Here is an 11878-nt window from a genome sequence, read left to right on the forward strand (position 1 = left end):
TTTTTTGTCTGATACCTGACAACTTTTTTCTTCAGAACTGAGACCTGACAATTTTTTGTCTGATAACTGACAATTTTTTTCTTGAGAACTGAGACCAGACATTTTTTTGTCTGATACCTGACAACTTTTTTCTTGGGACCTGACAATGTCCTAAAATGTACACCCTACTGATACCTCCTTCCTCTTTACCTTTGTATGATTTCTAGAAGTAATATCAGATTTTGACAGACCACAGGATATTTCTGCATTTGAATATTTCTATTTGCACATTAGACTTTAAACAAATGACAGTGTTTTGTTTCTGAAATGACCCTCACCCTATGCAGCCTTGTAGTGAGTCTTTCAGTGTCCTTGCATGTAGAGATTTCTCAATCTTTTAGTGATATTTTTGTTCTTTGCAAAAGGTTTAGTGGGTAAATAGTTCAGTATTTTTGGTGGTTAATCCCTCCACATCAGTATGTCTGAAAGACTCAGCCTCTCTGGGAGGCTCTTTTCATACACGGTCAGTTACTGACATGTTGTAAATTAAATTAATTAGATGTAGGATGTTCCACCAGGTGCTTTTCTTTAGAGTTACACCATTTTTCCAGTCTTTTATTGCTCCTGCCATGCAGAGCAGACCTGACTTTCTTTGACCTTTTGTCTGCAGTCTGCTATAACACATCTGAGATATATTAGCTGTTTTCAAATGATAGACAGGGGGGAGCAGAAAAGGTTGGATGCTAAAGATAAGAAAAATGTATATACTTACTGAAATGGTCTTATTCTTTCTCATATTAGTATCCTTTGTCCCGTTTTGATCTCACCTTCCGCTTCCCTTTTCCAGTTTTTTAACTGTCCTTATTAAACACACTATCATTTTGAATATACTAAAAATTAATTAAATATGTGCAGAATTTACATTCTCCATAACAGCGCTGAAAGTTATGGGGGACATTGTTTTATTGTCACAGCATAATAATAAAACCTATTTTAAAAGAGTGTTTTCTTTGTGACCCTCCAAACTACATCCTGGAGCTGTTGGGATTAGACACTGAATACACTAAAGCAGCGGTCCCCAACCTTTTTCGCGCGACGGACCGGTTCATGCCCGACAATATTTTCACGGACCGGCCTTTAAGGTATTGCGGATAAATACAACAAAATAAAACTAGTACCGGTACCGAAAAAAAGAAGATTTATTCATAACAGACGTGAAAAGACCCAGGAAAACAGAGTTAACGATAAAAATGATAAAAAAATAACGCTGAAAACCGATAAAAACCCTGAAAACCATACACTTCACACCTGAGCCTCAACCAAACGACTCACGGACCAGTACCAGTCCGAGGCCCGGGGGTTGGGGACCGCTGCACTAAAGGTCATTTAAGATGTCATTTTAATGCTCCAACTCTCCTCTAGACATCCTGAATATCTGCACTTTTTTGTGGAGACATTTGTTGACATTTCCGTTGACAGGCCTGTCTGATAACTAATCAACAACTGCTGCTCCATATCTCAGCCAATCACTAGTGTGATTCTAAAAATAATAAAGTGAATTAACTTCACTGAGCAAGTCGATTCATGGACGATGTGACTAAGACCCTGCGTTGTCTTACTCAATATTCAAGGCAACAACTGATAGCCTTCTTTGATACTTTCAAGGCTGTCAGAGCCCAGTTTGAGCTCAAGGTTAAATAAGCAACAATGTCCAAACAACAAAAAGGAGTTCACTTGCTGTTCCACTCCTCGCCACAGGTAGTTTTATCATCTATGTGCTGTGTCATGGTGACTGTCCTGTATTTACAGAGTCCCTTGTTTGCAGTATTGATGTGTCATGTGATGATAACGTAACCAAAAGATCCATATTTTTGCCAAGTTGCCAAGCTCCATTGTTTCCATCCCTATATTTTGAAAAATAGGTTATGTACTCATTAAAATGGCATGGTTTATTTTTAAAGAGGTTAGGGTTACAACATTACTCATAAAGATTCAAGCTCCATTCCTAAAATTGTGTTCAAAGAGAATCATGCAAAAGAGATCTGAACCCTTTCATAAAATGTTTAGCATTGTGGCTCACAAGCTAGTTGCAGATTGTGATAAAACAGCATCACATTTAATATTAATAAAGGAGAGTGGGGTGTTTGTTATGGCAGAAGCCTGTTTTTTACCACAGCTAACACAGTTTACAATCAGCAAATCTCTGAATTCCATGTGATGTCCCTACGATAATATCCAGATACCCAGAGAACAAACCCAGAGCAAACTCCACACAGAAAGACCCTAAACCGGATGGTGGAGTCAAACTCAGGACCTTCTTGCTGGGAGGCAACAGTACTAACCACCCTTTATATTTTCTAGTGTAATCGGTTTATTTATTCACCTTTATGCTCCTTTAAATTTTATGGAAAATTAGGCAAGATTTAGCTCTTATTCAAAACCTGAGGGTAACCCTAACCCTCTAAAAATGCTAACCATCGATGTTGTTGTATTATACATCTGCTTTCCATTTTAAAAAGTATAATATTTATGTAATATTATAACATAAGGAAATGAGTTAATTTAAAGTTTCTCTATGAGTCCAATAAAGGGAGATCTCTCATGTTCGGTTTCTGTTCTTCTCAGTGAAATGGTCCATTATTAACACTCTGTTTTTCTTCATCGCTTCTGTTTTTCCTCGCTGTCAAATTCACCTCATTCAAAATGTCAGTGTAACTATTTTTATCCAATAATCTGTCTTCCCACGTTCTCTGAACCAATCAGGCCCCTACCCCCTGTCCTTTAAATTCATAATCATCTGTCACTGTGACTTTCAAGCCACCTATCGTGCTTCCCTCCTCCTCAACATCTTCATCTTATCCAGGCTGTCCATCTCCTGTCCACCCAGGCTGTCTACATCAGCCATCTGCTTACTGTACTCCCTCAGCCCCACCACACATTTTTGTGATACATTTTGCTCTTTTATTCCAAATGAAATCTTCTTCTTTAATCCTCTGAGTTCTCAGTCATCAAAGGTCATAACCCTGACCACAGTGTAATTCTGCACTTTGAAGAAAGGCAAAACAGAGTCTTTGGGGATTAGTTTTTGATATGTGTCCATTAAAATGATCATTTAATTTGTTTCCTGATTGCTAAGAATTGCATATTCTTATTGCACAGGGTTAGGGTTAGAGTCATCGGTGATGATGACTTAGAGTTTCAGGGTGTTAGGTAGAATAAACCAACTCAAAAATTAAGCCAGTGCAACAAGAGCAAAAGAACTGCCCTGTAATTTATCAAGTGGTCGCTTGAGGCTGGTTTGAAAAGAAGTGAGTAAATCCTCATGTGTCCCCATGCAAAAATGTTAAACTGTTGACCAGCTTATAATAACATTTCTAACCAAGCTTTCTTGGTGCATTAGCTGATAATTCAGCACCTCACCCTGTTTCATGATTTTCGCCAGAAATAGTGGACCGAAACAGAACTGCTGAGACAGATGCTTTAATCTTGAGAGCAAGCAAGAAAATTTCAGGGTGTTTATTACAAAACCCAAGAATATGTTGGGCAGGTGAATGGAGGCACAGGGCAGAGGTGTCGGGACATGAGTATCTTTGCTGGGGAGTTTTCCAGACCAGTGGGAATGCTCAACAGAGAATAGCTGGAAAGGAGGAAGGCGGACACACCGGATGTGATCTAAGATGAGAGAGGAGGGGTATGATAAGTGCATGTGTAATAATCAAATAACACACAGAACCATGCACTATTTACCACTAATGTAGCTGACGACCTGATGAAGAGGGGGTAGTTGCACTGTAGCCATGGGGAGGATGAGCTGATGCCAGCCAGAGCTGGAGCAGGTGAGAGAATATGCCTCCTGTTGGTGCTCACCACACACACACACACACTCATTTTCATGTCTTAGTAGGGACACTGATTATGTGGCAAAGTTGATCTTTGTTGTGCAGGACCGGTGGAATTGTTCTACATGCTGTGTTTGTTCCTGATCTACGCACAGGTGCCAAATTAAAGTCGGAAAGTGCAAAATGACAAACAAGGAGATAAACATAACACATTATCGCTGTCACATCTATCATGTCTCAACCAGAACAGTCTAAAGCAGTCAGGAGACTTGAAAGACCTGGAATTAGTGTTAGGAGTCAGGAGTGCTCGTACACAAGTGAGTCAGAGAATTTCATTTCATGGGAAAAGAGCATTTCCAGTCTATAATCACAATCAAACATTAAACAAAATTGGAAACAGTTCCTACTATGCATGAGCACAGGGGAGGTTTTATATACTACAGAGATGCAATCTAGCAATAAAGACTGTGGCATAGCTTTTATATTCATAAACTTCTTTATGTTCTTTCTGCAGACCCGTATCTGATACTGTATGCTATGGGCTATCGTCCCATGCAGTCACATTAGATAAGTTCATCTGTGGTCTGATTGCTTCCATTAGCAACCTTCTGATTGCTCACCTTGTGTTTTCACACTTCACTGTGGTTGTGTTTAGGAAATTATGTTTCTGATTGAGAAGGCTGAGTTTAACAGAATGTCCTGGACTCTCATTAGCATAGTAAAATAGCTACTTAGTCAAGTAGAAGAATTTCATTTACTGGAAGTGGGCTTCTGCGCCCAGTGGGACGATTGCTTCCTCATTTTGTTAAGTATTCCCCACCGACTCCAGTACTCCACTGTGTGTCTCCCTCCCTTTTTATCCATTTGATCCCTTGATTGCTGGTGTAAGCGTGTGAATCTTAATGGTTGTAGGAATATTCTTGCTGATGAGACACCATATGTGCCATGTGTATCTCTGTGCTGCTTTCCATTCATCAGAGTGGCATTAGGGCTTTTTTTTTTCCTTCTGTAATGTTCTACAGATGCTTACCTGCAGGGTGCACGCTAGACTGGTCATAAAAATACAAATTAACTGTGATTTATAAAGAAAGTCTGACGGACATTTACCTGCATCACGCAGGTAGCGCAAACATAGTAAGGTTTCGGGTGTATATTCCGCACAAGGAGGGAGCCTCAGCCAAGACTCCTACATCAGAAGAAAGGCCACGCCCCCCACTGTGGCCATCCAGCTAAGCCTGTCAGAGTTTGACATCTAATTTTTTTTAGACTGTAAGTTTTCTTCTTTTGACAGCATCTTTTTACAGCAGTGACTAGTAAAACCTTTTTTTACTTTTAAGTCATCTCATCAGATTTTTCTAATGCTCTGTTTGTAATCAAAGAAACTGGTAAATAATTACATTTAAAACTGAAACACTGGGAAAATAAATATTCACCTTTAAATGTTGATTTCATTTTCAAACCACTTCTCCTCAGTTTGCTGGACTGACTATGTGTTAGTGATGGGAAGTCCAACTCTTTTCAACGATTCACCTCTTTTGGCTCCGCTCCCTTTGAAGAGCCTTCCAGCTTAGCCTAATTTAGCAAATACGAAGTTTGTGTGCTGGGAACCAATTTTTTATTTAGGATTTTCGGAATGAATAACTTGCCCTAACTTACCTCTCTTAAGTAAGCTTTATTCGTTTTTTGATGCAACGAGTTTGGATAATTTTTTCAAGTTATGGGAACTAATTAGATTTTACAGTGTAAAAGCTTTATTTTTATTTATTTACTACTACTAAGGAGAACATACATGGGGTCTAAGGCCCTGATAAAAGTTTGAACTCTTGGTCGCACTTTCTATTACAGCTGTGTATTAAAATGGTAATAGTTAAGGCAGAAAAAGGAGTGTAACAAAGTGATGTTTTCTGACAGAGTAGCTAACAGTAGCTCAGCAGCTAACTTTAGAACTTTAAGTACTACTAAAAGATAACACTGCATAAAACTAAGGTTGTCTTGAAATAAGCTGACCATTATTATTGTACAAATGCATAGAGAACTAGATGTGATTAGTTGTACTTTTAGGTAATACTGATACATTGTGGCTAATGTTATTTAGAGTATTCACTCTAAAAATTGTCACCCAAATGCAGGACAGCTGAGAAAGTGTGCTATGTTTATTATAAAGACTGGATGGACTGAACTGAGAAAGCTGAACATAAATGACTGAATGACAGGAAACACAAACAGGGAGGAGACAAGAAACTGAGAGAAACTGAGGGCTTAAACAGACTGGATGGTGAAGAGGATTGGAAACAGGTAAGAACACAGCTGGAATAAATCTAAGTAATGACACAGAGTAATTAAGCTAAATCTAGTGCACATGTACAAAAGACTAAAACAATAAAACAGGAAACATATGGGAAAACTAAACAGCGACAACAGGTCCAAAACTGAAAACACTGTGTTGACACAGTCGACAAAATTAAGCAGTCCAGTATCAACAGTGTAGGTGAGCGGGTTAGAGGTTTGAAGTAGGCCTGGGTATCGTCACTGATTTCTAGAATCGATTCAATTCCGATTCACAAGGTCCCGAATCGATTCGATCCACGATTCCTAAGGAGAACATACATGGGGTCTAAGGCCCTGATAAAAGTTTGAACTCTTGGTCGCACTTTCTATTACAGCTGTGTATTAAAATGGTAATAGTTAAGGCAGAAAAAGGAGTGTAACAAAGTGATGTTTTCTGACAGAGTAGCTAACAGTAGCTCAGCAGCTAACTTTAGAACTTTAAGTACTACTAAAAGATAACACTGCATAAAACTAAGGTTGTCTTGAAATAAGCTGACCATTATTATTGTACAAATGCATAGAGAACTAGATGTGATTAGTTGTACTTTTAGGTAATACTGATACATTGTGGCTAATGTTATTTAGAGTATTCACTCTAAAAATTGTCACCCAAACAGCTGAGAAAGTGTGCTATGTTTATTATAAAGACTGGATGGACTGAACTGAGAAAGCTGAACATAAATGACTGAATGACAGGAAACACAAACAGGGAGGAGACAAGAAACTGAGAGAAACTGAGGGCTTAAACAGACTGGATGGTGAAGAGGATTGGAAACAGGTAAGAACACAGCTGGAATAAATCTAAGTAATGACACAGAGTAATTAAGCTAAATCTAGTGCACATGTACAAAAGACTAAAACAATAAAACAGGAAACATATGGGAAAACTAAACAGCGACAACAGGTCCAAAACTGAAAACACTGTGTTGACACAGTCGACAAAATTAAGCAGTCCAGTATCAACAGTGTAGGTGAGCGGGTTAGAGGTTTGAAGTAGGCCTGGGTATCGTCACTGATTTCTAGAATCGATTCAATTCCGATTCACAAGGTCCCGAATCGATTCGATCCACGATTCGATTTAATTCGATTCGTTCGATAATCTGGGAAATTTTGACAGTCAGAAATATTATAATTCAGATCAGTACATTTACATATTTTTGTATCAATAAAAAGGAAGCTGACACACGCAAGACTTTATCAAAGGTGTGAGCGTCACAGCAGATGCCTTTGTGTCAAAGTAGCTGAAGATAAAACACAGAAAAACATGAAGGTGATTTTCCTGGCCTGGGATTTTATAAAAATATTCTGCAGTACATCAAAAACGAAAGAAAACCATTAATCAACATATGAACATTACCTCTGACGTTACAGCGGTTTTATTAGAGACACGGTTAAGCGTTTTGCATTTTGAATAATTTTAAAAAGTTTAAATTTGTTCAGTATTGAACAGCAGAAATGTAGGTTTTCTTTTCGGAAGAATGTAAAAGGGAAAAAAACAGCGGCTGACAGCGCTGTAAACAACAGTAGACTTGTGCGTAACAAGCAAGCGAATAATGAAGAAAGGGAAACTGTTCTTGAAGTACAGAGAGAGAGAGAGAGAGAGAGAGAGCTGTGCATCGCGGTGGAAGCAAAACAGTAAAAGTCAGAGTGAATTCATGACGATGTTTATGTGAAGCGTTTGGATCTTCTTTTGCTGCTGGTTCGTCAATATTGTTTGGAGAGAGATCAGTGCCGTAGCTCCGCAAACGCACATAACGCACACTGCGTAGGGCACCAAAAAAATCAGGGTCGTAAAAAAAAAAAGTAAACCATATTAATACTATAAATATCATATGCATTAATATGGTTAAACAATACAAAAGCAACATAAAACAATTTTCCCGAGAAAAGGGGTGAATCTGCTTTGTGCCCTGTCTCCAGTCTCCTCCTGGTGCCCCCCCCATCCCCAGTGGTCTGTTCTATAATTGGTAAACACCTGTTTGAACATGGCCTCGAAACGGCAACAGGAGTCGGGAGCGGAGAAAAGAAAGAAGAAGAGGAAGCGTGATGAAACTCAGGCGTCGCTTGCCGGTGTTGTGCCAAAAAGTGATTGTCTGCCAAAAACTGATTTCCAGTGTTTCTGTGTATTTTTTATGTGTAATATCTTTACGTATGTTCGTAAATAGACTTCGGTGAACAGGGGATACAAAGGGGTTACATAAAGAATTAAAAAATTATCTGTTTTTTAAGTATCTTTACAACTTGTACTTACATTATAACCAATCCGGTCCTTTATCCCCACTTAAAATATTTTTACAGAACTATTGTAATATTTGCTGCCATTTCTGCTGTCCTGTTGGGCAACTTACTCTTACAAAATACATTTTTAATGTTAATGAGATTTTTTTTACTGCATAAATAAAGGTTATATAAAAGTCGCTGCCAAAAACTGATTGCGGCTTGTATCTTGTACACGAATGTTGTTTGTGGCTCAAGATGACTTTATGTCATCCATAAGGGATGCATTTGACATATGTTTCAACATATTATAGCCCAACAAGTTACTTATAGCAGCTTTAAATACTGAGCAATCGCTTTTTGGCAAATACCGGAAATCAGTTTTTGGGACAATCACTTTGGCAGTCAGCTGCCGGTAAGGCAATGTTTAAATAATAATAATAAAAAAAGTTCATTATTGTAGCCCTTGCTTGCACGCTCATGTCCGTCAACTCTGTGATAGCTCCTGTTAGCAGTGTTCATACTGTGTTAACAAATGTTGCAAATGATTGATGTTGGGTAGTTTGTTTACGTTGTGGATATGAATATAGAATGGACTACTAAAAGCAACTCATCATGGTCACTCAATTGACGGTTTTCAGATAACGTTAGCAATCGTGACTCACGATTGCTAACGTTATCGTGATTCGTGAGACTAGCATTTCCCTCCTCAGGTTGCTAGCTGGCTAACGTCATGCATGCTACTGATTAACCTTAACTTTGGGATAGGTCAGTGATGCAGTCAAGTATTATTATCAGATTAGACAAGATTACTTTGTATGTTGCTGCATTTCAGGATATCTATAAAGACGCATATCTTATTTATGCCATTGACGTCTGAACACATAAATAGTTCTCGTCTTTCTTTAGGTTCATAGATCAAGGGCGACATCTGTTGGTGAAACTGTAATATGAAACCTATATCTTCCAGTAATATAGATTTCCTACTTGCGCATTTATATCAAATTATGTACAGCATGTTTATATTGCCATTTGCCATTATGAAAATCTATACATGTAAAATATAGTTAGTAATTTTTAAATGTACCAGTGACTTACTTAATTTATTAGTCTTATAATGCAATCTTTCGTAGGCCTACTGTAGATTCAAAATTGTATTTCTGTAAAATCCCTGAATATTTTCTCTTGTATGCAGGGTCAATGCTTAAATATGTTCAAGGAGGATCTCAAGGACAGGATGAACCATCCAGTAGTAGTGCCATCCCTGGACATCAACCACCAGCCATTGTAGACCCTGCAACAATCCCTAGCCAAGAAGAACAAGAACCATCAACCACCAGTTCAGGTACAGTTCCATACACAAGTACCACTGAGAGTCCTGTCACTGAGAGACTATCAGAAAGTGACACTGTGGAGACATGTGTGCCCCCTTCAACCGATCCTGCTCTTTGGCCAGCTCACATTGTAGATGCTGATCGTGTTGAAATTGTGCGGAGAGGTCCTTTTAATGTCAGCTCTGATTTTAATTTTCCAAAGGGGCCTGATGGAAGAGCATTTCACACTAGCCTTAAGTTCAAAATTCTTCCCAATGGAGAAAAGGTTCACCGGAGCTGGTTAGTGTACTCACCGCAGAACAATGCTGTGTTCTGCTTTGCATGTAAGCTTTTCAGTGTGAAGGATATAAAGCTGAGTACAGAGGGCTTCAGTGACTGGTCGAACATCAACATCCGTTTGAGGGGTCATGAGTGTAGCCAAGACCACATACAGTGCATGCTTAAGTGGAGAGAACTGGACACACGGCTAAAGAAAAGCATGGCAATAGATCAACAGGAGTTGACCTTACTAGAGGCAGAAAGGAAAAAGTGGCGAGAGATTCTCAAACGATTACTCTCAATAACTCTCTCACTGGCTTCCAGAAATTTGTCTTTTAGGGGCTCTTCTGACTGTCTTTATGAGCCGGACAATGGCAACTTCTTGAAGGAAGTAGAGCTTATGGCAACATATGACCTTGTAATGGCAAATCACTTGGCCAACATAAAAGATGAAGGTTCCCACACACATTACCTCAGCCCTGAGACACAGAACGAACTAATTCAGATTATCTCTTCAGAAACATTCCGCGCCATTGTGAAGCAAATCCAGTTGGCAAAATACTTCTCCATCATTCTTGACTGTACTCCAGATGTGAGTCACACTGAACAAATGTCAGTCATAGTACGCATTGTTTGTTTCCAAGCACAACCAGATATTAAAGAATACTTTCTTGGCTATATAAATGTGGAGCAAACAACTGGCCTTAACCTGTCCAATGTTGTCCTTGACAAGTTGAAGGAGCTTGGCATTCCATTTGAAAACGCGAACGCTATGACAATGGGGCCAACATGAAGGGGAAGAAGCAAGGTGTTCAGGCCAGACTGCTACAATTAAACCCGAGAGCATTGTTTGTGCCTTGTGGAGCTCACACGATGAATCTGGTCATAGCTGATGCTGCCAAGTCCTCTCCAGATGCAACTGGCTACTTTGGGTATTTGCAGAAGTTGTTCAATTTCTTTTCCAGTGCCACCCAGCGATGGGCCATTTTAACAAAACATGTGAAATTGACACTTAAATCTTGGAGTGACGTTAGATGGGAAAGCAGGCTTCAAAGTGTAACTGCTGTCCGGAGTCAGACAAAAGAAGTGAGGGATGCTCTCCTGGAGGCCAGAGAAGCTGTAAGTGATGCAGTCGCAAAGGTGGAGGCTCAAGTGCTTGCTGAGGAAGTAGCCTCATTTCGATTTTTGATTTGCTCCATCGTGTGGTGTGAACTTCTTACAATCACACTCTAGGTAGAGAGGCACACGCCTGCATTTTCTGGTTGTCAGAGTATGCCCTAGAGTCTAGGGCATACTCTGACAACGAATTGTAAAAATGTTTAACATAGTTACTTAAGGAATGTGGCTTTTGTGTTCAAATTCTTATTTTTCTTATTTAAGTTTCTTATTTAAATTCTATTGTGAAACTATTTGTAAATATATTAATAATAATACTATTATATTATATATATTATTTTTTTATAAAAAAAATTACACATTATTGCCAGGCTCTTTGTTCTTGTTCCAATGTTCAATTTTTGTTTCAGTATTTATTTGTAACAGTATTTTTAACCTCCTTTAACCTTATTTATTTGTTTAACTGTCATGTTTGTTGTTATTTAATTAAACAAATTCCACTGAGAAATTCAAAAGTATTAATGTTTTTTTTTTTTTTTCAGTGGCGGGGGGGGGCACCATAAAGCTTTGTCTTTGGCCCATGGTTCGTACAATGTCTGAGAGAGATCAAACTAACAGCTTTAGAATCGGCTCATAAAGGGCGTGAACACAAAGCGCGGACCCGCCGACAGATCAGAATCAGCGAGCTGTCGGCTTTCAGCCCCGACCGTGAGAAAGGCGACATCTACTGATTCTGATCCGCGGGTCGCGCTGTGTGTTTAAGTCTATGTGCAGAATCCGTGTACCTGCTCTCATTTACTGTCTTAA

General features: G+C 39.0%; 1 protein-coding gene across 1 annotated transcript; it reads left to right on the forward strand.

Moving 5' to 3' along the window:
- The first annotated feature begins 7869 nt into the window (after positions 1-7869).
- LOC121815441 (zinc finger MYM-type protein 5-like) lies at positions 7870-10748 on the forward strand. Its single transcript, XM_042226514.1, has 2 exons — positions 7870-8216; positions 9559-10748. The coding sequence occupies exons 1-2, from the start codon at positions 8132-8134 to the stop codon at positions 10746-10748; spliced, it is 1275 nt and encodes a 424-aa protein (XP_042082448.1). The 5' UTR covers positions 7870-8131.
- Positions 10749-11878: the final 1130 nt, after the last annotated feature.

Source organism: Haplochromis burtoni, unplaced genomic scaffold (genome assembly GCF_018398535.1).
Source record: "Haplochromis burtoni strain Fernald_Lab_line unplaced genomic scaffold, NCSU_Asbu1 Contig_215, whole genome shotgun sequence".
NCBI lineage: Eukaryota > Metazoa > Chordata > Actinopteri > Cichliformes > Cichlidae > Haplochromis > Haplochromis burtoni.

What these genes read in the sequence shown, in the direction of transcription:
- LOC121815441 (XM_042226514.1), top strand. Translation starts at nt 8,132, where the DNA reads ATGGCCTCGAAACGGCAACAGGAGTCGGGAGCGGAGAAAAGAAAGAAG. An exon ending in AACTCAGGCGTCGCTTGCCG is followed by an intron (nt 8,217 to 9,558) that starts GTGTTGTGCCAA and finishes TCTTGTATGCAG; the next exon opens with GGTCAATGCTTAAATATGTT.